Here is a 25,862-nt window from a genome sequence, read left to right on the forward strand (position 1 = left end):
GTTCACTAGATAATGTTTTCTTTTTGGCCTTCTATTATACTTTAGGGAAACTTAAGTACAAAGTCCAGGAAGTTGCTGTGTGTTCAGAAGTCCAACTTCTGCTGAGACAGAATTTGAAGATCAAGTCATGATTTCCAGTTTTTTAAGCTGATTTTTCTCTCTTGATTAAAGTTGAATTTTTTCCTGTTTTGAAAAGTATTCTAGCCCCCTTTTAATGTACAACTACATTTAAATGATGATTAGAATTTATTTAATGAATCTAAAAAGTTTTAAAAAGTCATATGTATGTAAATATTAGGCAAAAACAGTGTTGTTTTACTAGAGCTGATGATATTGTTGGTGGTAAGAAGGTTCAGGATTATGTAGTCACAGTTTTCCTGTAACTGTCAGATTCCATAGTCTGAGAAAATATGGAATTTATATGGTTTTTGCTCAGATATATAAGTGGGTTTGCCAATTCTTAAAGACCCAAGTACTGGAGATTCTACTTTAGAAATCATGAGCAGAGAACTTACATGGTGTGAACAAGTTGTGGCCCTTTTTGGTTATTGCTTATTATTTGACCCTAATTGCTATATATATCCTTTAATAAGGAGTAGTAGGCAAGTGATCTCTTTTATATCATCTTTAACTCTTTTAGTGTGGTGAAAGAAGTGAAGAAATCTTAGAAAAATGAAACACATATGTGAAGCAGGTATTAACAGGTATTAACAAGTAAGAGCCATTCATCGACCTTTATTATAAAAACCACTTAAAGGAAAAACTTGGCCTTTTTAAATTTTCTTCCTCTTCTTATCCCCACATCTGTTATTTTGTTGTTGTTGGTGGTGTGTCTCTTTTCTTTTTCTTTATATTTTCAGCAATATAGAAACACTGATCTGGTATTTCTTGAGTTGGTGCTGTTTCTTAACTGTTGCTACAGATTTTCTCAGTTTCTTTTTGTTATGAAGAGTGGACGTAAGTGGTGCAGAGAATAGAAGATGGTGTGTTTGTATCTCTGGTGTGTAGGTTGTTGTGTATGTGAACATAGTGTTGATTGGAGTGGAGAGTGATTTTAATGGAAAGATGAATTACTACTGCCACTCCTTGAATGAAAAGCAAACACAAAAAAGCCCAAACTAGAAAACATCGTTTTAATGTTTCCAGTGTATCTGAAGCAATAAGATACCCAACCTGTAGACCTGACAGTTGGAGTTGGGGGAGAACAGCTCTTTATCAGCCCATATGGGTTTGTTACTAGAAGAGAGAAAGACATGGACACAAATAGGACCTCGAAACATCAGCTTTAATACTCATAAAATCTGGGTTGAAAGATACGCCTTTGTACCTCCTAACTCTAAATGTATCCAGCTAGCCAAAGACAGAGACGCTCTATACAGTCAGCAAAAACAAGACCGGGAGCTGACTGTGGCTCAGATCATGAACTCCTTATTGCCAAATTCAGACTTAAATTGAAGAAAGTAGGGAAAACTACTAGACCATTCAGGTATGACCTAAATCAAATCCCTTATGATTATACAGTGGAAGTGAGAAATAGATTTAAGGGACTAGATCTGATAGAGTGCCTGATGAACTATGGACAGAGGTTCCTGACATTCTACAGGAGACAGGGATCAAGACCATCCCCAAGAAAAAGAAATGCAAAAAAGCAAAATGGCTGTCTGAGGAGGCATTACAAATAGCTGTGAAAGAAGGGAAGCGAAAAGCAAAGGAGCAAAGGAAAGATATAAGCATCTGAATGCAGAGTTCCAAAGAATAGCATGGAGAGATAAGAAAGCCTTCCTCAGAGATCAATGCAAAGAAATAGAGGAAAACAACAGAATGGGAAAGACTAGAGATCTCTTCAAGAAAATTAGAGATACCAAGGGAATATTTCATGCAAAGATGGGCTCGATAAAGGACAGAAATGGTATGGACCTAACAGAAGCAGAAGATAGTAAGAAGAGGTGGCAAGAATACACAGAAGAACTGTAGAAAAAGGATCTTCACGACCCAGATAATCACGATGGTGTGATCACTGACCTAGAGCCAGACATCCTGGAATGTGAAGTCAAGTGGGCCTTAGAAAGCATCACTACGAACAAAGCTAGTGGAGGTGATGGCATTCCAGTTGAGCTATTTCAAATCCTGAAAGATGATGCTGTGAAAGTGCTGCACTCAATATGCCAGCAAATTTGGAAAACTCAGCTGTGGTCACAGGACTGGAAAAGGTCCGTTTTCATTCCAATCCCAAAGAAAGGCAATGCCAAAGAATGCTCAAACTACCGCACAATTGCACTCATCTCACACGCTAGTAAAGTAATGCTCAAAATTCTCCAAGCCAGGCTTCAGCAATACATGAACTGTGAACTTCCAGATGTTCGAGCTGGTTTTAGAAAAGGCAGAGGAACCAGAGATCAAATTGCCAACATCTGCTGGATCATCAAAAAAGCAAGAGAGTTCCAGAAAAAAAACACATTTCTGCTTTATTGACTATGCCAAAGCCTTTGTGTGGATCACAATAAACTGTAGAAAATTCTGAAAGAGATGGGAATACCAGACTACCTGACCTGCCTCTTGATAAACCTATATGCAGGTCAGGGAGCAACAGTTAGAACTGGGCATGGAACAACAGATTGGTTCCAAATAGGAAAAGGAGTACATCAAGGCTATATATTGTCACCCGGCTTATTTAACGTATATGCAGAGTACATCATGAGAAACGCTGGGCAGGAAGAAGCACAAGCTGGAATCAGGATTGCCAGGAGAAATATCAATAACCTCAGATATGCAGATGATACCTTTCTACCCTTATGGCAGAAAGTGAAGAGGAAATACAAAGCCTCTTGATGAAAGTGAAAGTGGAGAGTGAAAAAATTGGCTTAAAGCTCAACATTCAGAAAACGAAGATCATGGCATCTGGTCCCATCACCTCATGGGAAATAGATGGGGAAACAGTGGAAACAGTGTCAGACTTTATTTTGGGGGGCTCCAAAATCACTGCATTGGTGACGCAGCCATGAAATTAAAAGACGCTTACTCCTTGGAAGGAAAGTTATGACCAACCTAGAGAGCATATTGAAAAGCAGAGACATTACTTTATCAACAAAGGTCCATCTAGTCAAGGCTATGGTTTTTCCTGTGGTCATGTATGGATGTGAGAGTTGGACTGTGAAGAAAGCTGAGCGCCAAAGAATTGATGCTTTTGAACTGTGGTGTTGGAGAAGACTCCTGAGAGTCCCTTGGACTGCAAGGAGATCCAACCAGTCCATTCTGGAGGAGATCAGCCCTGGGATTTCTTTGGAAGGAATGATGCTAAAGCTGAAACTGCAGTACTTTGGCCACCTCATGTGAAGAGTTGACTCCTTGGAAAAGACTCTGATGCTGGGAGGAATTGGGGGGCAGGAGGAGAAGGGGATGACAGAGGATGAGATGGCTGGATGGCATCACTGACTCGATGGAGGTGAGTCTGAGTGAACTCCGGGAGTTGGTGATGGACAGGGAGGCCTGGTGTGCTGAGATTCATGGGGTTGCAAAGAGTCGGACACGACTGAACGACTGAACTGACTGTTGGAGAAGACTCTTGAGAGTCCCTTGGACTGCAAGGAGATCCAACCAGTCCATTCTGAAGGAGATCAGTCCTGGGTGTTCATTGTAGGGACTGACACTAAAGCTGAAACTCCAATACTTTTGCCACCTCATGCGAAGTGTTGACTCATTGGAAAAGACCCTGATTCTGGGAGGGATTGGGGACAGGAGGAGAAGGTGACAACAGAGGATGAGATGGCTGGATGGCATCACCATCTCGATGGACATGAGTTTGGGTGAACTCCGGGAGTTGGTGATGGACTGGGAGGCCTGGCGTGCTGGGATTCATGGGGTCTCAAAGAGTCGCACACGACTGAACAAGTGAGCTGAAGTGAGTCAGTTCAGTGACTGAAAGGCTAGCACACCTGGCCTTTCCTGTAGAGATGGGGTAGACGGGTGCAGAGAAAACAGCCTGCATATTAGAAAAATAGAGCAAACAGTATCTTCTCTGCCATTTGGTAACAATGTCTGTCAGCAAAATTTTATCTCCTCAGTTGGAGATGTATAAGGGAGAAAAGAGATGCTAGGAATGTCCCTCTGCTCTGCCACTCTCCTGAAACAGGAAGCAGTCAAAATGAATGACTTCTATCCTCCAACACTGATGTGTAAATCTCATTCATACAGTCAGGCTTTACCTCCAATTCAGCGTGAAAGAATTGTCCCCTTTTAAGTGTGGGTTCTTGAACACATTTAGCAGTTTTGTTCTGCTAAGAAACCTTTACTGTTGCTTTAAAGTTAAGAACTTTGAATGTCTTGGGAGGTGGGGGAAAGGCGAGAGGAAGAGACAGACAAAGACAGTTTGTCTTTAGTTTGCAAAGCTGGTGAGGAGGAACTTTTGCCCACATGTTTATTTGCATTGAGACCTCCACTTTCTCAGTCTCCTCATGGTGGATTGGGGCAGGTGGGTGGCAAAGGAATGCACATGAGAAGAACAACAGAATATGGGACGTTTTTAGTCTATTTTTGTAACTTTTCATTGTATTGTCCCCTTAAGATTTGATAAACTGGTATTTTTCTTCCTAGGCTAGCAAGTAGAAGCCCATTTAGTCTATAATGTCATTTTAATATCATTCTATATATTTGTAACAATATTTTAAAATTATTTTTCATTGAAGATGTATGCCATTTAGCTACGTTATAGTTTTTTCATGGCAAGGGATAACCTGAAAACCCAATCCAAAAGTTATTAGTGGCATAAGAAATTATTGTGAAACATTATCTGATGTCCTTTCTTTGCAGTTGGATACCTGTGGGTTCATATTTATTTTATGACAATCTCTTAGAGTAGCCAGATTTTACTGGATATGTAAATATAAGATACTTGGCTTTGGTTTGTTTTTATGATTTAATGAGAATTTAAACTTCATTCTGGTCTTATTATAATATTGTACTATAATACATATTATAAGCAGACTTTTTATTGTCAGAGTTATCTATTTGTTGTTTGCTTTTTTTTCCCTTTGTAAACCTGCCAGTCATAGCAAGATTCTTCAGAAATTGCATCCATTGAAAGACCAACTGTTGTTTGGTTTAAAAAATTATTATTCCTTGACTTTAATTTTGGAAGTTCAAAATATTCTTGTAAATTAATTTTGCACATAAACATATATATATATACACACACATACATAACATTTTTTAATGATTCAGAATAATTTCTAACAATATTTATTCAAAACTGTATATATTTGACATTTTGTCTGTGATTTGTAAAGGGTTCTGTTCTGTAACTTACAGAGATCTAATGAACAGTGTCAATATATATAGCCTCTAGGTTTTCACATGAGAATGTATTTGGTTGTAATTACAGTATCTAATTGTAGCTAAAGGTTATAGAGACAAGCACTCCCAAACACTCCTTGTAAAACTCTGCACATGAGTTTTCTGATCTGTCATTATCACTGTCCTCTGGTATAATCACATCTTACATTTGTGGTCTTCTCATTCTTTTGCTCTGTTTGCATTCTCAGCCAGGTGACATTCTTTGAAGCTGTGCTTCACTGAGTTTGAAAAAATAATGCTTATGTTCTTTTACTTTACGGTGCTTTAATTAATTATATATGTAACCCTGCAATTCTAGACAATGAAAAGCTATTTTTTTCACTTTACAGGCACTGCCTTGTTCGTGCATTGTTGTGAGGAGAAAAGCAATTTATAGATTTTTAGATCTGAAACTGTTAAAGTTGTAATTAAAGATTTTGTTCTTGTCAGTGATTGGAGTTGGTGGTATCAATAGCTGTGAAAAACAAACAAAACTGCTTGTTCATTGTAGATTCCACCCTCCCCGCACCTGCAAGAGCTAATGGTTAGTGTGAAGGCTTCTGACTAAATAACTACCTCAGTATGATGAAGACAAATTTATATATGAATGTAAATTGACTCTAAGAGGAATGCTTACAATCCGAAATGTTTATCAACTTTGGCCCAAAGAAGTATGTCTAAGCTTGTGACAAAAGTGGATTCCTAAAACTATAGGCAAAGGCTAACTTTATAGCTCCTTAGTGATACTTAAGAATATGAAATCTTTTAATTGGTTTAGTTAGTGCTCTCTAGTTACAAGGGAGTTCCAGTTGGTACATTAGTTTTATATAGCTTAATAAAAACTAATGTGTTTTTTTTTTGACCCATACAAAAGAAATACATATGTAACAGATATATGAATTATGATGCCTGGTATACATTGGTAAACCCTTTGTCCAATCTCAGAAACAGAACATTACCAACACTACTATTGAAAATATACTACCTTGTGAGTATCTTTTTATCCTGGTCACCCATAAGAGGTAGCAACTATCCTGAATTTCCTTGATGTTTTACAAAATTATTTTTGCCCCAATTTTTTATTATTTTTATCGTTTTTGAGCTTTATAAAAATGATACACTGTGTGAACTCTGCATCTTGCCCCACCCCTTGCCTTTCTTTTTAAACTCAACGTTATTTTTAAGATTCATCCATGTTGATAAATGTATCTTTGGCTCATTCTCACGGTGGAATAATATTGCATTTACTAATTAGCATAAGTTAAGTTTTCTATTCTTCTATCAGTGGATCTTTGAATTGGTAAAAGATTTTTGCTCTCTTGAACATGTTGCCTTGGATGTTCTTTATGTGTCTTCTAGTGATATGTCCATAACATTCTCTGGAGTGTGTAGCTAGAAGTATAATGCTCAACAGTAGTATAGTGTATGCAACTGGAACAAATGATTACACCAACATAAAGTCCTCACAGTGTTCCTTTCCCTCTACATTTGATATTGTCATATTTCTTAGTTTTTGCCAGTCCAAGATAAAATATTATTCTAGTTTTAGATTCCAGAAAATCAAGCAAAAATTTAATAATATGTATACATGGGAAAGACCTAGGAAAACTGAGTAACTCTGGGCCTCTTCACTTTTTTAGAAGAATTTGAGAAAGATTGGTATTCTTCCTTAAATATTTGTTAGATTTTTTACCAGTGAAGCCATCTGTTCTTCAGCTCTTCTTTGTTAGGTTTTTGACTATTGAGTCAATTACCTCAACAGATTTTCTGTTTCTTGAGTCAGTTTTGGTAGTGTGTGTATTTCTAGGAATTTTTCCATTTCATGTATTTGATTTGTTTGTGAACAGTTGTTCATAGTATTCATATATACCCCTTATTGGTAGTAATATCCCCCTTTCATTTCTGCTTTTCGTAATTTTATTCTTCTCCTTTTTTCTTAGTCTAGCTAGGAAATTGTCAACTTTGTTGATCTTTCCACAGAACTTGCTTAAAATTTTTTTCTATTGTTTTTCAATTCTCTTTTTCATTTTATCCACTCTAATCCTTATTATTTTCTTCCTTCTGCTAGCTTTGGGTTTTAGTTTGCTCTTCTTTTTCTAGTTTTTTTTTTTTTTTTTTCAGGTGTGCAGTTATATTATTGATATGAGGAATGGTTCTTTTTAAATATAGGTGTTTACAGCTATAATCTTTCCTCTTAGCATTGCCTTTGTTGTATACCATAAGTTTTGATATGCTCTATTTCTGTTTCAGTTCATCTTAGGTGTTTTCTAATTTATAATTTCTTGACTAATTTATTCACTTATTGGTTATTTAAGGCTGTGTTGTTTAGTTTCCATGTATTTGTGAATTTTCCAGTTTTCTTCCTGTTATTTTATATATATATATATATATATTTCTTTGACACACTTATTTATTTATTTATTTGGTGGGCATTGGGTCTCAGCTGCGGCACATAGGATCTCCATTGTGCCATGTGAGATCTTTCATTGGGGCGCACAGACTCTCTAGTTGTGGCACAGTGGCTCCAGAGCACGAGGGCTCAGTTGTGTGGTGCTCAGGCTCAGTTGCTCCATGGCATGTGGGATCTTAGTTTCCCAACCAGGGACTGAACCTGTGTCCCTTGCATTGCAAGATGGATTCTTAACCACTGTACCACTAGAGAAGTTCCTCTTCCTGTTACTGATTTATAATTTCATTTTATTCTGGTTGGAAAAGATACTTTGTGTGTTTCTAATCTTTTAAAACTTATTAAAGCATTAATGCATTAACATATTGTTCATTCTGGAAAATATTCCATGTATCCTTAAGAATGTATATCTTACTGTTGTTGAGTGGGATGCTCTGCATATGCCTATTAGGACTAACTTACTTAATGTTTAAGTCTTCGATTTCCTTTTTGACCTGTCTGATTGTTTTTTTATTAAAACTATGGTACTGAAGTCTCCAGTTATTGTAGAACTGCCTATTCCTTCAGTATTGTCAATTTTTCTTCATGTATTTTTCTTCCGTTGTTAGGTGTGTGTATGTTTATAATTGGGCTTCCCTGGTGACTCAGTGGTAAAAGAATCCACCTGCTAATGCAAGAGAGGTTTGATCCCAGTGTTGGGAAGATCCCCTGGAGAAGGAAATGGCAACCCACTCAATATTCTTGCCTGGGAAATCTCATGGACAGAGGAGCCTGGTGCGTTACAGTCTGTGGGGTCACCAAAGGGTTAGGCACAACTTAGCTACTTAACAACAACAGAAGTGTTTATAGTAGTTATATCTTCTTGTTGGATTAAACTTTGCCCCAACACATAATGTTCTCTTTTGCTTCTTGTAACCTTTTTGACTTAACATCTATTTTATGTGACAATAATATAATCACTGGCATTCTCTTTTGGTTACTATTTGCTTTCAATATAATTTTCCATCTTTTTACTTTTAACCTCTTTGTATCTTTTTATTTAAAGTGAGTATTTTATAGACAACATGTGCCTGCTGCTAAGTCACTTCAGTTGTGTCTGACTTTTTGTGACCGAATGAACTGTAGCCTACCAGGCTTCTCTGTCCATGAGATACTCCAGATAAGAATACTGGAGTGGGTCGCCGTGCCCTCCTTCTGCGGATCTTCCCAACCCAGGGATCAAACCCTGTCTCTTCTGTCTCCTGCATTGGCAGGCGGGTTCTTCACCACTGTGCCACCCAGGCAGACAACATACATAGTATTTTTAATCCAGTCTCAGTCACTCTCCTTTTAATAGAAGTTTAATCAACTTATATTTAAATTCATTGTTGATGAGTAAGGATTTCTGTCATTTAGCTGTTTATTTTCTGTATGTCTTATATATATTTTTTGTTCCTCAGTTCCTCCTTACTACTTTTTATATTTAGTTGAATTTTTAGTGTACCATTTTGATTCTCTTATGTATATTTTAAAGTTATTTTCTAGTGGTAACTTTGGGGATTACAATTGACATCATAAATTTAAAGCAACTTGGTTTGAATTATACCAAATTAATTTCACTGGCATATAAACCAGTTTCATTAGTGTACTAATACTGTGCTAACTAACTATATACATTTCTGTACCTCCTCATTTATATTGTTATTGTCAGAGATTACATGTTTATATATGTTGTATGCCCAATAACATAAATTTGTAAATATTATTTTATGCATTTACCTTTTAAATCACATAGGAAAAATGTGGAGTTATAAACAGAAAAGTACAATAATACTGGCTTTGACATTTACCTGTGTAAATAATTTTACCAGTGTTTTCTCATGGTTTTAAGCTACTTTTCACTTCATTATGAAGAATTCTTGACATTTCTTGTAGATCATATCTGTTAGGAATGAGCACGCTTAACTTGTTTATCTAGAAATATCTTCATTTTTCCTGTATTGTTGAAGGATAGATTTTTGCTGCATGTAGAATTCTCAGTTGTAGTTTGTTTTTTTCCCCTAGAACTTTAGATTATGTCAGCCTGACACTTTATGGCCTACAGGATGGCATATGAGAAATCAGGTGTTAATCTTATGAAGATAGATTGTTTGTGATAGTTGCTTCTCTCTTGATGTTTGCAAAATTCTCTGTCTTTTGACAGTTTGACTATAATGTATCTTTGTGTATATCTCCTTGAATTTATTTTGCTTGGAGTTTGTTGAGCTTCTTGGATGTGTAGGTTTGTGTCCTCCATCATATTTGAAAAATTTTTAGCCATTCTTCAAAATTGTTTCTGCCGCCTCCCTTTTTTTTTTCCCTCTTCTGATTCTGGAACTTTTATAGTATATATCCTAGTATACACCATAAGGTTGTACAAATTTCTCAGGCTCTGCTCATTTTTATTCATTCTTTTTTCTTTGTGCTCTTGAGACTAAATAAGTTCAACTGTCTTATCGTCGTGTTACATGCTGATATTTTCTTCTGCTTGCTGTAATCTGATGTTGAACTATTTTAGTGAATTTTAAATTTTATTCTACTTTTCAGTTCCAGAATTTGTTTGGTTCCTATATATAATTGTCTCTAATGATATTCTCACTTTGTTCCCTGCTTGATTTCCTTTACTTCTTTGTTCATAGTTTTGGTTAGCTCATTGGGTATATTTATGACAGTTAATGTAACATGTTTGACTAGTAATCTCATTGTCTCAGCTTCCTTAGGAATAGTTTTTGCCAAATTCTTTCTCCTGTGACTGGTCTATACTTTGCTGTGTCTTTATATGTATTATAATTCTTTTCTTTTTGAGACCTGGACATTCTGAGCATTATTATGTTGAAACTGTGTAAATCTGTTTTCTCAGTTCTCAGTGACTGCAGGTTTTTGTTCATTGAAGGCTAGAGCCATCTGTTTGTGTTATTTCCAAACTGTTTTTGCAAAGTGTGTAATCCTTTTTGTGTGTGGTCACAAGTTTCTGTTCTGTTATTTCCTGCAGTTAGCTGGTGGCCTGACTAAGATTTCCTTAAATATCTGGGTCAAAAAATGTACCCTTTTTAATGTTCTGATAGATACCACCAATGGAAGCTGCTGCTGCTGCCTGTTTTAGAAACTATTCCTCCTGGAGCCAGCAGGCTGCTATCTCCACTGCTGCAGGAGGGAAGGGCTGAGGAACAGTTGGTGGTAGTTGGTTCACCCATGCTCTTCACTTAGGGAAGATCAGCAGCCTCTCCTTTCATGCACTACCTTGGTGGTTATAAATTTCTGATAAGGTTCTGTAGTTCTAAAATGATTGATTCCAATTGCTCTTTCTGGCTCAGATTTTACTTTGGTGGAGGGACTGATTTCTAGATGCTTCTATTTCTTCATTTTGCATCAGTGATGTCTTTTGAAGTGCAAGTGTTTCAATTTAAGCTTGGTTCATCAGTTTTTCTTCTATAGATCATGCTTTTGATGTCTCATGCAAGAATTCATTGTATAAACCTTGGTGTCAAAGGTCCTTCCCCTGTGTTTAACATGGTTGGATGGGAAACCCTGGTTGGAAGGTGTGTAGGCAGGCCACATGGAGGCTTGTGGGGGAAGCATAGCTTGATGAGAACTTTCTGGGGAGTACAAGTGAGCTGTGTGGGGCTTACAGAGAAAATTAGTGCATCAGTGCTGACAGGAAGCCTTTGGGGTGCCAGTTTACATGTTAAGAGGACTACAGGAAAGCCATCTGCCAGTTGAGTTGCTGAGGCTGCAAGTTTGCTGAGGGACTTGGGCACATGACTGAGCAGAATTCTACTGGCTATCCTCACACCAAATCACTGACCCACTCTACTTCAGCTGGAAACCACAGGAGACTAGAGCCCCTTTCTCCTGCTGTGTCCCTTCAGTGCTCTCTACTTAGAAAGTGTAACAGCTTCATGTTTATTTTAAAAGGAGAAATCCTCAAAGGAATTCTATGTTGTCACAGAACGTATACTGCAGGCTTCATAGTGGAGCTATGAGGCAATAAATTGATGAATAGCACACAAGGTATAAAATAGTATTTAAGTTAATAGGCCATCCTTTGAGGCATGAAACTTTATTGTAAATATACCAGTCCTTCATGTAATCATTATTGAAAACGTAGATATTTCTGTTTCATGTTTTATGAAATAGAAAACTGAGTAACTATATATGGTCTCAGATGAAACTTCTAGAGTATCCTAAGTAGGAATTAGTCTAAATTGTCATCAAAAGTTATCAATTCACTCCCACTGCACACTCAGGAAAATGAGAGTATTTCTTTATTATTGATTAACCCATATTTTGTAGGAGTCCGTTGATATCTTTCTAAACTCGAAGAATAGCCTTAACATTATGCATTAAAAATTTATCCCATTCTTATCACAATAATGTACTTTTAAGAACAGATGTATGTATGTATTTTGAGTATAGATAAACCAAGTTATTTGAGATTTCAAATACTTTGTGACTGTATGTAAAAATTTAAAATTTTCTTAGTGAATATTTATATCACAGCTTATATAAAGTGTTTATATTCAGTTGGATTCATTGTACCTTTCTGATTAGTGTGGTACCCTGGCATGCCATATTGATGTATACGTATTTTGAATATCATTCCTGTTTACATGTACAGTATATACTTAATTTGGTTGGTAAGGGCATGGTGATTATAAGTAAAATCCTTGTTCCTTATGCAGATTTTTGTTTAGACTGTCAATGAGAAATAACTTTCTTACTAGGTTACATGTTGGCCCTTTTACATTAAGCTTTTCTTGTGCATACTTGCCTAGGAAAAACAATTTGCATGTACATATATTATAGGAATAGGCTCAATAGATACTCTTTTATTTCAAACACTAACAAATTGTTACAGAGAATAAAGTGGTATTTTCCCACAAAAATTGTATGGCTTAATCCTTTACCTATTTTATACAAGTTCTCTTTAACTTTTTTGTTCTCAGATTTTTGGCTTTTACTGTCAAGTATAATACATGTATAGTCAATTCTAGTACACTTTGTAGCTAGTTCAAGGCAAATGTTTACATTTTATTTACATCTGCCATTTTTCAAGTAGTTCCCTGGTTACCAGAAGCACAATTCATGTAACTTTTCTGTGTTTCAGAAACCTTTTCCCAAAAAGGACAAAAGAACTCAAATCAGTTGTACATAGTGCTCCTGGCTGGAAATTATTTGGTAAAGTCCCTCCCAGAGAGAATCTTCAGAAAACTTCCAAAATCATTCAGCAGGTAAGTACTAATATAGCCATGTGGTTTGTCTTGCTTTCCAAAGATTCTCTTCTAGATAATCAACCATATTCTACTTTCATTGATTTTTTTTTAACATACAAAATTTTGTGACTATAGATATTTGTAGTAACCTTAAGTTTTTTTTTAAAGCATGATGTATATTTTCAATTATATTTTATGGTTGTGAAAATTATTTATAGTAGCAGAACATTGATTTTCTTTCCTAGTTATTCCTTGAATAGTGTCTTCTTTTTTCTTTCCTTTTTAAAATTTTCTCAGTAAACCATTCTCACCACATACTGTGACTTCTAATTGAACATGGTAGCATTTGCAATGGCACAGATTTTATGTATGATGGGTAGTTGTGAACTGATGAAGCAGTATAAAGTGAAAACTGAGTAGATTTTGAGGTTGAAAATTTCCTTGGTCATTTTCTGATTTTCTACCAAGGACTTTGTGAGATGGGTGGGTATATATTCTATTTCTAGTAATTTAGGACCCAGTTCTTCTGTTACCTCTCTTAATACCCATATTCTTGAGTTCTTAAGAATTTCATGTGTTATTTGACTTCTTAGCTTGTGCTTCTCAGTAATAGGAGATCAGTGAGACTGGACAACAGTGAGACTCTTTTATCAGTTTGTGGCATTTTTAAGTTCAGAGAAGTTACTCCTCAGAAGGAGATAGAATGATAAATGTCTTATTTATCTCCTTCCAATTGTAGTTTATAAAATTTAGCACATCCAGCATTTATAAAAATAATCACCATGAAAACAATAATCGTCATTTAAATTGGGAAAATATTTTCCTATAAGGATTTAATAGTGTTCTTTTTATTGCTGAAAAGAAAAACTGGTTTCCCAAGTAAATAAGAACATAATTTTTATATCTTTAATAGCATTTGTTATAGTTAATTTCATTTTCAAGTAATTAAAATATTGACTAGTTTATATGCTGCTCAGACTTAACACTAAAGTGCTATGATTCCAAAGCTGTGTGCCGAGGGTCCCCCATGTGCTGCAGCAGGTAATGCTGATGGGAACCATGGCAAACTCAGTAATACTCTTCCACCGTTTGTTGGATACGGTGCTGCCTGAGAGCTTGAGGTAGTACACAGTTTTAACATAAATTGGAGATACATTACTTTCTGTGACATTGTGTCTTTGTGAATCTGGTTTTTCTGAGTTTGCTGTGGTAAAAATCAGATATTGTGCAAAAATCAGTGTGGAACAGGAAATGAAGGTGATGGTGTCCAGTCTTATTTCAAGATTTGTGAAATTGTACGCTGCACAAAAGGCACACATGCCCCAATTAGTGATTAATTGCGGTTATTTAAGAATGCAATAAAGCTTTCTTTTAATTTATGTGTATTTTTTCAAATGGCTACTAAGTACTGGGACATAACTACTCATTAAGCAGAATAATTGGGTATTTCTGTTGGTTTAGGGGGTGCCAATAATAATTACTGAGGCACTAAGGTTGCTGTTAATCCAATAAAGTTTGGGAATCTTTGCTATCTGGACGTCTTAAATTTTAACTCGTTTTTTTTTTTTTTTTTTGTAAAGTCTAAAAGTAACCTCTCTTGTCTAGAGTTTTACAGAAGACCAAGTTCGCCCTCTAGAGGCAAAAACAGTGGTCTTGCTATTGAAGGTTTGTATTCTTGACTTTATGGTAGTTTACCTGAAATATGCATGTGCATATAGTACTTTAATATCTTTATGTAAACTAACATTCTGTGATATTTTCTTATGGTAGGTCTCTAATTACTAGTGGATAATTATCTGTTTACTGATGTGCCATTGCCTTTAATCTGCTGTTTTCATTTTGGAGTGCCAAGGCCTCACATTTTCTTTCCTTTTTATATGTATGTTGTTTGAAAATTTGATGAGTGGTCAGGAAAAGAACAAGTCTTATTTTCAAATGGGAAGAAAGAGTGGAATTGAAATGCAGTTTCTATCTTCTACAGTCCCTTTCTGGCCGTTTATTGATTACATGGTTACATGTTGATTTCTCTCAGCTACTGCTTTTAATTTTTGAGTGTTCTGGTATGTGTAGGGACTAGTGTGTATTTTGGTGCCTTTTTCATGCTTCTGTTTGTTTTCTGGGAGCCGTGATGGATAGCAAAGTCATTGTTCCTCTGACTGTTTTCCACCCTCAAAAATGTGTCTGTTTCACCATGTGATGGAATATGTTTCTGCTTTCTCTTTTACTACAGTTTGTGTCCTATACCCCACCCCTCATTTGTCTCATTTTGCTATTCTCTTTCCTGCATTTTCATTTTAAACATGGGCATGATTTTCTTTTATTAGTAATGGAAAAGCTACAACTTTCTGTTTCCACTTGAAAACAGTTTGTTTTACAGTCCTAATTTCTAAACTCTGTAAAACATTATCAGCATAAAACTACATTTGAGATCTTTGACTATGTTCTCATGTAAAATGTGTTTTGTGTTTAGAATCAGAATTTAAAATAATGTAAGAGTAAAACCATGAAGAGTGTTCAGACACATCTGTCATATGTTTTAGGATAAGGTTTTAAGCTGTTACGGCTATAGAAAATGAAGGTAGCTAGTATTTCACTGTAAAACTGCCTGAAAAAGTGAGGCAGTGCTAGAAGTACTAAGGAAAAAATAGATTCCTTTGATCTTTCTTAAGATGCATCACTTGCTTCAAGAAGGGCAAAACTGTAAAATTTGTTAGAATATTAGAGTGCTAGTAGTATTTTATAGGATAATTATTTCACTAAGCAGATATCCAGAAAGGAGTTGCCATATTCTTAAGGATGAGTATATGTTTGGGGACTAGAATTTTTTTCTAATGGAAAGACACTTATAAGATTATAAATTTAACTAAACTACTTTGAATTGCAGCCTTTTTCTCTATTAATTGTTAATTGCACAAATAGCACATGATTATATTCTCTATAAAATATAAAACATTATAGGAAGGTATATCTTATTTTACTTTTCTCTTCACAGTTTTAGGCCTTTTAAAATTCAATTTTTGTGTAGAAAACACAGTTATTTTCATGCGTATATATTTTTACATTCTATGTTATTTTTTCCCCTAAGAACAAAATGTTACAGTATATAAAACTTTTTGCTTTCTTTTAAGTGTTTCTTATCTATAGTTTTTCAGAGATACAAGAAGTTCAAAAGTGAAAGATACTTGTAGGTTAACTATTTTTAAAAAGTTATTAAAAGTTTGATCAGTTTAGTACTTTACATGTTAATAGTAAAGAAGTATAAAAATAATTTTAGGATAATAGCAAAGTCAGACTGACTCAAGTTTGGCATTTAACTTGACAATCAGTCCCCAAATCATATGAATATTCATAATATTATTTTATGAGGATTATCACATGTGTTCTCTTGCAGGTATGAAATTCCTGCTTGTGGCCATCTGAACCAGTTGGTGAGCCATGTTAAAAATCGCATCTATTAATTATAAATAGTATTTCAGTTATATTGTAGTTCAATTGACCTAAGTTTTTGGTTTTTCTAAATTAATAGGCTGAAGTTGGAATACAGCTACAGAGTTTGTCTTATGACCCCCAAACTGCAAGTGAGAATTATTTCAAATGTGCCATGTTATGTGTAACTGTAACATGATTGCATATGAGATCAAACATAGTCTATGTCAAACTCAGTCTTTCAGTAGAAAGTAATTTTTTGCTTGGCACTATTTTTATATTGGCATCTTTTTCATTATGAATAGGTGAGATTATAGTACTTCGATGATGTTTCAAGTTTTTCATCACTCATGTCTTTTTCTGAGTGGTGTTTTAGTTGAGTGTTTGAATCACTTTCAGCTATCTTTTGACAGGCAAGGAAAAAAGTTTTAAGACTCAGTTTCTTAATCTGAGCATTTCAAATTGTCTAAAATAGAATAGGTCATGGACTTACCTGGCAGTCCAGTGGTTAAGACGCCTCACTTCCATTGCAAGGAACGCCTGTTTGTCCCCTGGTCGGGGAACTAAGATCCCACATGCTGTGCAGCGTGACCAAAAAATAGAAGAAAAAATAAAGAAGAATAGGTCACTCTCCTCAACTAAGCCTTTGATTTTAGGAACAGTAAGTAGCATTGTGGAAAGGACTAGAATACACATACTTTGTGAGCACTAATTATGTTACACTTTGTAAGGGTAGAGCATAGTTTTCTGGTTACTAACATTATTGGTTTATGTAGTTAGGATACTTGAAAAATTTGTTGATTTTAGTTATGCTTAAATATAGATACCTTCAGTATAAAATTTGAGTGAGCACTGCAGTAAATGAACCACTTCATTGTTGTTAAATTGTTTAGGGTCTGAACTATGTTCAGAATTTGTTTTTGATAAGTCCTTAAAACTGTTACACACTTGCATGTTCCTTCATCTTTGTTTACCTAATGTATTGTCACCTTGAAAAGGAAGTGAATAATTACCTTTCTAGCCACACATGTGTTCCTTATTTATAGTTAATGATAAATTGCTGTGTCTTTCCTATGTATGAATAAGTTCTGATTTCATAAATGTTGATTTCTGTGGCCTGAAGATTGAGAGAGGACTTTGTACCAGCTCTGGGCCTGTGCTCCTGGGAGAGGGGAGAAGTATGAACCTTAAGAAAGAAGGTTAAATTAGTTAAAGAAATGAAAAGAATAATAATAATAAGTTCTCATAAATTGAACAGGGCAGAATTTGGGGGGATTTTTTTTTTTTTAATTGTTAAAGACAGAGACTTGGAAAAGAGTTGCAATTTGAAAATACTCTTGTTATTTGATTCCAAACATATAATTCAAGCATCAAAGTAGAAGTTATATTTCTTCTGTCATGATGTCAGACTTATAATTGTTAGGCTTCAGATTACACTAAACAAAATTGTGTTAATAGCTTTACCAAAATGAAGTTTATTAAGACACTGCTGTATGTCAGAGGATGATGAAATGCTTTGCCCTAGGTTTCAGTTAAACTTGAATTATAGGATGCATTTTATTTCTTCTAATTCACAGATCCTAGAATCAACCACTAAAGGTATCCTAATTGGCTATCCCCTCTACTACAAGCATGATGATTTCCCTGGCTTTTGGATCAAATTGTATAAAATTGTCTTTATCTTGGGTAGACATGTTCTTAAGGTGATAGAGATGTCCACGTGGGGAGTTTCTTCCATTTCTGAAACATTATTCTGGCTGTCTATAAATGGCTGCCATAATATAGAAACATGAGGGTTTGCTTACTGACACAGATTTAACACTAACCCCTTTAGGAATAGTGTTCTCACTGTACGCTGAAACTCAAAAGTCAAGTCAGTGTATGTGCATCAAGCTTATTTTGGCTTTCACATTGTCTTTAAAGGAGAAGCTCCTATTTTATTCTTCCTTTTCCCCAGACCCCATATTTTACTTCAAGAAGTTGGTCAAAGACTCCTGCCACCCTCCCTTTGAACCCATAGACTTATCTTTTCTCATATCCCTCTCCTAGTACATTCTTTTTCTGGTGAGTCCTTTAGATATAGAGCCTAAGACATCAAAATGTTGTAGGATATCATTCTGTGACCAGCTTATTGTGTGACTTCATATTAGCAAGCTCTAAACCTTTTCTCTTGTAGAATTTGAAGGACAAAATTCTTTAATTGATCCTAGATTCTTCTCTAAGTTTGTCTGGCTTTCATTTTAATGAATGTGTAATTTATTCAACAGACATTGACTGTACGATGAAACAGGCATGGTTTAGGTTCTTGAGAAATAGATTAATATGAGTCCTAGCTTTTCTGTTATTCTAGTATAACTGTGGGAAGGAGGGGAAAGATTCATACATGGTTATCATATAGTATAGTGAGTGCTGTAGTTGTGAACAAAGTACGGGAGTAGAGATGAAAGAGTGATTAATTCTACTCAGGATTACATGCAGTTTGTGTTCTGAAATATACTCGTAGGAGTTCACTAGGTAGACAAGATGGGGAAAGCTGTTCCAGATAGAGAAAATTGAATGAGCAAGCAGGAATGCACTCAGTATTAGGTCAGAAAGAATCTGCCTTCAATGCAGGAGCCCCAGGTTCAGTCCTTGGGTGAGGAAGATCCCCTGGAGAAGGAAATGGCAACCTACTCCAGTATTCTTACCTGGAAAATCCTATGGAAAAAGAAGCCTGGTGGGCTACAGTCCATGTGGTTGCAAAGAGTTGGACATCACTGAGCGATTGAGCAGGGAAGAGGTGAAGGTCATTAGCCACAGGTTAGAAAGCTGGACTTAACCAAAATACTTTCAGTGCTGAGACATCAAATTCATATATTAGAAAAATTCTGGAGGCTTTATAGAAACTAGAAAAGAGTGAGATTGCAAAGGACTTTGAGATTTGTTGTAGTAGTCTATGATTCTTGTTCTCAAACACAGTGGATTACCTAGGGAATGAGTTAAAAATACAGTTTCCTCAACCCCATACTTTGAGTTCTTAATGTCAATTTTGTGTTTTTCAATTCTTGTGTTTCTAGTTGTTTCTTTTTCAAATCTGCTATATCACTTTTTGCAGTTTACAGTTCCCTGCTGAAATTTCAAGCTTGGCCTTTATCTCCTTAAACATAGTAAGTATAGATTTTCATAGCCTGTGTCTAATAATTTCAATGTCTGGAAATTCTATAGGTCTGTTTATATTGAATATTGATTCTGCTAGTTTTTGTTAGTGGATGCTATTTTATTTCTGTGTGTGCTTTGTTACCTTTGCTTGGGTGCTGGATGTAATATTTGAAATATTATATGTAGAAAGCAATTTGAAGTACATCTTGTTTGCTTCCAAGTTTTAGCAATAGTGGATAAAGCTGCCATAAACATCTATGTGTTAAGTATTTTTGTGGGTGTAAGTTTTCATTTCTTTTGGGTAAATACCAAGGAGCCTGGTTACTGAATCATATGGTATTTTAGTTTTATAAGAAACAGCCAAACTGTCTTCCAAAGTAACTGTACCATTTTGCATTCCTACGAAGCAGTGAATGAGCATTTCTTTTGTTCTACATCCTCACCAGTGTTTGGTGGTATCAGTGTTTTGAATTTTGACCATTCTAATAGGTGTGTAGTGGTATCTGATTGTTATTTTAATTCGCAATTGACATATGAATTAGAACATATTACTTGTCATCTGCATATCTTATTTAGTGAGGTATCTTTTCTGATCATTTTTGATTGGATTGTTCATTTTCTTATAATAATAAAAACAGAACTCAGTAGAATTTTAAGAGTTCTTTATGTATTTCGTATAGCAGTCCTTCATCAGATGTATCTTTTACAAGTATTTCCTCCCAGTCTATGTTTTCTCATTCTCTTGACAGTGTCTTTCACAGAGCAGAGGTTTTTAATTTTTATCAAATCCTTCCTCTCAGTTTTTTTTCATGGATTATTAGTTGATTGTGTTTATGTGGAATTGTTTTCGACTGTCTATTCTGTTCCATTGTCTAGTCCTTTGTCAATGCTGCATTGTATTGATTACTGTAGTTTTATATTAAGTCCTGAAGTCAGGTAATGTTTGTCCTCCAACTTTCTTCTTCTTCGATATGAGTTTGGTATTCTGGGTCTTTTGCCTGTGCATATAAACTTTTTTTTTTTTAACTGTTCTTTCAGATTTTGTATATAGACTAGATCATGGCATCTGCAAGCAAAAGCAGTTTTATTGTTTCTTTTCCAATCAGTATACCTTGTATTTCCTTGTCTTGTTGCATTAGCTAAGACTTTTCATAATGTTAACAAGCAGTGGTGGGAGGGGACATCCCTTTCCTTGTTCTTAGTGGGAAAACTTAAAAGTTTCCCACCGTTAGATATAGTATCAGCTTTGGGTTGTTTTGTAGATGTTCTTTATCAAGAAAGGAATGACCCTTTTATTCCTACTTTAATGATAATTTTTGTTATGAATGACTTGAATTTTCCCACTTGATCTTGGCATATAATCCTTTTTATACATTAATTGATTCAATTTACTAATATTTCATTGAGGATGTTTGCATCTGTGTTTCTGAGATGTATTGATCAGGGTTTTCTTTTAATGTCTTTGCCTGTTTTAATATTAGGGTAATGCTGGCCTCATTGATTAAATTAGGAAGTATTGTCTTTGCTTCTGTATTCTGGAAGAGGTCATTGCTTGCTAAGTCCCTTCAGTCGCGTTCGACTCTGTGCGACCCCATAGACAGCGGCCCACCAGGCTCCCATGTCCCTGGGATTCTCCAGGCAAGAACACTGGAGTGGGTTGCCATTTCCTTCTCCAATGCATGAAAGTGAAAAGTGAAAGTGAAGTCGCTCAGTCGTGTCCAACTCTTAGCGACCTCATGGACTGCAGCCTACCAGGCTCCTCTGTCCATGGGATTTTCCAGGCAAGAGTACTGGAGTGGGTTGCCATTGCCTTCTCCGAGGAAGAGATCATAGGGAATTGGTATAATTTGTTCCTTAAATGTTTCTTAAAATCTGCCCATGAATTCATCTGAGCCAGGAGCTGTCTCTTTTGGAAAGTGATTATCAATGCAGTTCTCTTTGTCTTTCCTTCTTTCCCTCCTTCACTCCCTCCCTTTCTCCCTTACTTTTCTTTTCATTTTTCCCAGCTTTTTTGAGGGTATAATTGTTGATTGAATTTTTTAAATAGATAGCAGGACTGTTCAGATCATCTCTTTCTTCTGTGAGTTTTAACAGATTATGTCTTTAAGAAATTTATCCATTTCATCTAAGTTATCAAATTTATGGGCATATGATTGTTCATAATATTTCTTTCAGTTCAGTTCAGTCACTCAGTCATGTCAGACTCTTTGCGACCCCATGAATCACAGCACTCCAGGCCTCCCTGTCCATCACCAACTCCAGGAGTTCACTCAAACTCATGTCCATCAAGTCGGTGATGCCATCCAGCCATCTCATCCTCTGTCGTCCCCTTCTCCTCCTGCCCCTAATCCCTCCCAGCATCAGAGTCTTTTCCAATGAGTCAACTCTTCACATGAGGTGGCCAAAGTATTGGAGTTTCAGCTTTAGCATCAGTCCTTCCAATGAACACCCAGGGCTGATCTCCTTCAGAATGGACTGATTGGATCTCCTTGCAGTCCAAGGGACCCTCAAGAGTCTTCTCCAACACCACAGTTCAAAAGCATCAATTCTTTGGCGCTCAGCTTTCTTTAACATACATCAAATCTGTAGTGATACCCCTCTTTCATTTATGATATTTGTAGTTTGTATCTGCTTTCTCTCTCCCTCTCTCCCTTCCTTCCTCCCTCCCTTTATCCTAGAGCTTGCAATATGCATTTACATCTAATATAAACCCATTTAAAAATAATGTTTACCACTTCACAGTGCTGCAAGTGCTTCATAACATCAAAATATTCCTAATTGCTTCCTTGCATCGTTTGTATGTTTGCTGTCATTCATTTCATTTACACATGAGCATGCTCACATACACATACACACAACCATATGTAACTGAATGTATCATTATTATTTTGAACAAGCTGTTATCTGTTGGACCAGTTAAGGCTAATAAAAATAGAGTTTTTATTTTGCTTTCATGTATTTCTTTCTGATACTGTTTCTTTTATGTAGATAAAAATTTCTGAGGTGTCCCTTTCCCTCTCTCTGAAGAGCTTCTCTCAACATTTCTTGCAAGGCAGATATCTATTGGCAACAAATTCTCTCAATTTTTTGTTAGCTTGGAAAAGTCGTTTTCTTCTTTTTCTTTGAAGGCTAATTTCATAGCGTGCAGAGCTTCTCTGTAAATTGTTATCTTTGCTTTTGTGTAGAGAGGTTTTTTCACCTCTGGCTTCTTTCAAGATTTTTTAAAATCTTTGATTTTCTGCAGTTGGCCACCCACTCCAGTATTCTTGCCTGGGAAATCCAATGGACAGAGGAGTCCCTGGGGTCGCATAGAATCAGACATGACTGAGCGATTATCACACTAACATACTTTCTGCAATTTAAATATGATTTGCCTAGGTGTAGTTATTTGGGCATCTATACCACTTTGTATTCTGACCTTTCTGATCTGTAGTTTGGTGTAGATATTAATTTATAGAAATTCCTGGTTATCGTTCCTTCAAATATTGCTTCTGTTCCATTTTCTCTTCTTTTGGTAGTCCCATTACACGTATATTACATCTTTTGTAGTTGTCCCACAGTACTTGGATATTCTGTTCTCTGTTTCTCAGTCTTTGTTCTCTTTTTCAGTTTTGGAGATTTCCAATGAGGGATCGAATAAAGGGATCCAATGAGAGATCACAATAAACTGTGGAAAATTCTGAAAGAGATGGGAATACCAGACCACCTGATCTGCCTCTTGAGAAATCTGTATGCAGGTCAGGAAGCAACAGTTAGAACTGGACATGGAACAACAGACTGGTTCCAAATAGGAAAAGGAGTACGTCAAGGCTGTGTATTGTCACCCTGCTTATTTAACTTATATGCAGAGTACATCATGAGAAATGCTGGACTGGAAGAAGCACAAACTGGAATCAAGATTGCTGGGAGAAATACCAATAACCTCAGATATGCAGATGACACCACCCTTATGGCAGAAAGTGAAGAGGAACTCAAAAGCCTCTTGATGAAAGTGAAAGTGGAGAGTGAAAAAGTTGGCTTAAAGCTCAACATTCAGAAAATGAAGATCATGGCATCTGGTCCCATCACGTCATGGGAAATAGATGGGGAAACAGTGGAAAGAGTGTCAGACTTTATTTTTCTGGGCTCCAAAATCACTGCAGATGGTGACTGCAGCCATGAAATTAAAAGACGCTTACTCCTTGGAAGGAAAGTTATGACCAACCTAGATAGCATATTGAAAAGCAGAGACATTACTTTGTCAACAAAGGTCCGTCTAGTCAAGGCTATGGTTTTTCCTGTGGTCATGTATGGATGTGAGAGTTGGACTGTGAAAAAGGCTGAGCGCCGAAGAATTGATGCTTTTGAAGAGTGGTGTTGGAGAAGACTCTTGAGAGTCCCTTGGACTGCAAGGAGATCCAACCAGTCCATTCTGAAGGAGATCAGCCCTGGGATTTCTTTGGAAGGAATGATGCTAAAGCTGAAACTGCAGTACTTTGGCCACCTTATGCGAAGAGTTGACTCCTTGGAAAAGACTCTGATGCTGGGAGGGGTTGTGGGCAGGAGGAGAAGGGGACGACAGAGGATGAGATGGCTGGATGGCATCACTGACTCGATGGACGTGAGTCTGAGTGAACTCCCGGAGTTGGTGATGGACAGGGAGGCCTGGCGTGCTGTGATTCATGGGGTTGCAAAGAGTCGGACACGACTGAGCTACTGACCTGAACTGAATGAGGGATCCTCTAGTTCAAGGTTTCTTTCCTCAACTGTTTGCTTCTCCTCCATCAGAGGTGTTTCTCTTTTAGTTATTTATTTTTTTTTCTTAATCTCTAGCATTTCTTTTTCATTCTTTCTTAGAATTTCCATTTCTCTGCTTCCATTATTCATCAATTCTTGCATGTTGTCTACTTTTCCCATTAAAGCTCTTAGCACACTAACAGTATTCAAAAATTCCTTGTTTATAAGTCCAACATTATTACTATATTGACTATGGTTCTGATGTGTTCAATCTCCTTGAACTGTGTTTTTTGCTTTTTAGTATGACTTATAATTTTTTGCTGAAGAGTGGATATGGTGGGCTGAGTAAAAGGAACTTTAGTAAATAGACCCGAGTAATGTAGTGGTTAGGTGTGGGAGGAGGAAAAGTGTTGGATACTCCTGTGATTAGTTATCAGTCTTTTGGTGATCCTGTGCCTTCAGACTGTGCACTTCCTCTACCCTCTTAGGTGGGAGAGGTGGGCTGGAGCTGGACATGCTCCTTTCCCCAGATAGGTTAGGCTCTGATAAGACTGCAATAAATTAGGCTCTGGTGAAATAGTTTTTCCTGAGAGCAAGCTTTGTTAACAACAGATTGCTCTAATATATTTCAAAATAGTTCCTTTCCCCTCCTACTGCCGCAAGCAAGGGCGTTTTTCTCTGACGATCACTGTGAGGACCTGATAGAGTTCCTGGAGGTAAAACTTGCTGAAGTATGTGGGCCTGGGATCTCTCGGAGTCTTAGCTTTCAGACATGTCTGCATTGAGGCTCTAGCAATTTGTCAGTTACAGTTCACTTTTTCCTACCCTGGCTTGGTTCCCACAGAGGTTTCTTCAGGAGTTTCTACCCTGGTAAATTGTGATCCTCGACATCTATCTACCTATTTCTCTAATTTTGTGGAAGCAGTTTGCCTTGTGACCTCATTTCTCTGAGGAATTTAAGGACAGTTGTTGATTTTTTTAATTTGTTCAGCTTTTAACTTAGTAGAATGGGTAGGCAACTTTTAAGCTTCTTACATGCTGGAGCAGAAAAACAAAGTTGAAATACTAATATTTTGTTAAGAATTTTTGCTTCTATTTTAATTTGAGATACTGGTCTGTAATTTTCTTTTACTATTTTTGTCTGATTTTGGTATTGGGGTAATGCTGGAATCATTGAATGAATTGAGAGCTGTTTCTTCCTTCTCTCTATTCTAAAAGAATTTGTGTAGAATTAATATTTTTTCTTCCTTAAATGTTTGGTGGAACTTGGCAGTGAGATATCTAAGGCAAGGTCTCTCAACTTCAGCACTATTGACATTTTAGGCCTTGTCATTTTTGTTCTTGGGGACCCCTCCTTTGCAGTGAAGAATTAGCAGCGTCTTTGGCCTCTGCCCAGGAGATGCCAGTAGTATCCCCTCACAGTTGTGGCAACCAAAAATGTCTCTTAATGTTGTCAAACGTACCCTAGGGCCCAAGTCAACCCCAATTGAGAATTACTGACATAAACGATGTATACTGGGATTTTTGTTGTTGTTACAGTAAGTACCTTACATGTGAACCTTTAAGTTGCACACTTTCAAAAATGTGAAAGTGTGTTCTGTCAGCATCAGGCATGA

At 36.4% G+C, this 25,862-nt stretch overlaps 1 protein-coding gene across 4 annotated transcripts in view; it reads left to right on the plus strand.

Moving 5' to 3' along the window:
- TBC1D12 (TBC1 domain family member 12) overlaps nt 1-25,862 on the plus strand; it is a 96,580-nt gene that overhangs the window by 30,851 nt on the left and 39,867 nt on the right. The window contains exons 2-3 of one of the 4 annotated variants that reach the window (XM_055560692.1): nt 12,861-12,984; nt 14,572-14,631. In XM_055560692.1, the coding sequence (XP_055416667.1) occupies nt 12,861-12,984; nt 14,572-14,631 (184 nt within the window). Of the gene's footprint in view, nt 1-12,860; nt 12,985-14,571; nt 14,632-16,357; nt 16,395-18,629; nt 19,539-25,862 lie in introns of those variants that run through there. The other 3 variants (XM_055560695.1, XM_055560693.1, XM_055560694.1) reach the window with 3 other exon arrangements.

Source organism: Bubalus kerabau, chromosome 22 (assembly GCF_029407905.1).
Source record: "Bubalus kerabau isolate K-KA32 ecotype Philippines breed swamp buffalo chromosome 22, PCC_UOA_SB_1v2, whole genome shotgun sequence".
Lineage (NCBI taxonomy): Eukaryota > Metazoa > Chordata > Mammalia > Artiodactyla > Bovidae > Bubalus > Bubalus kerabau.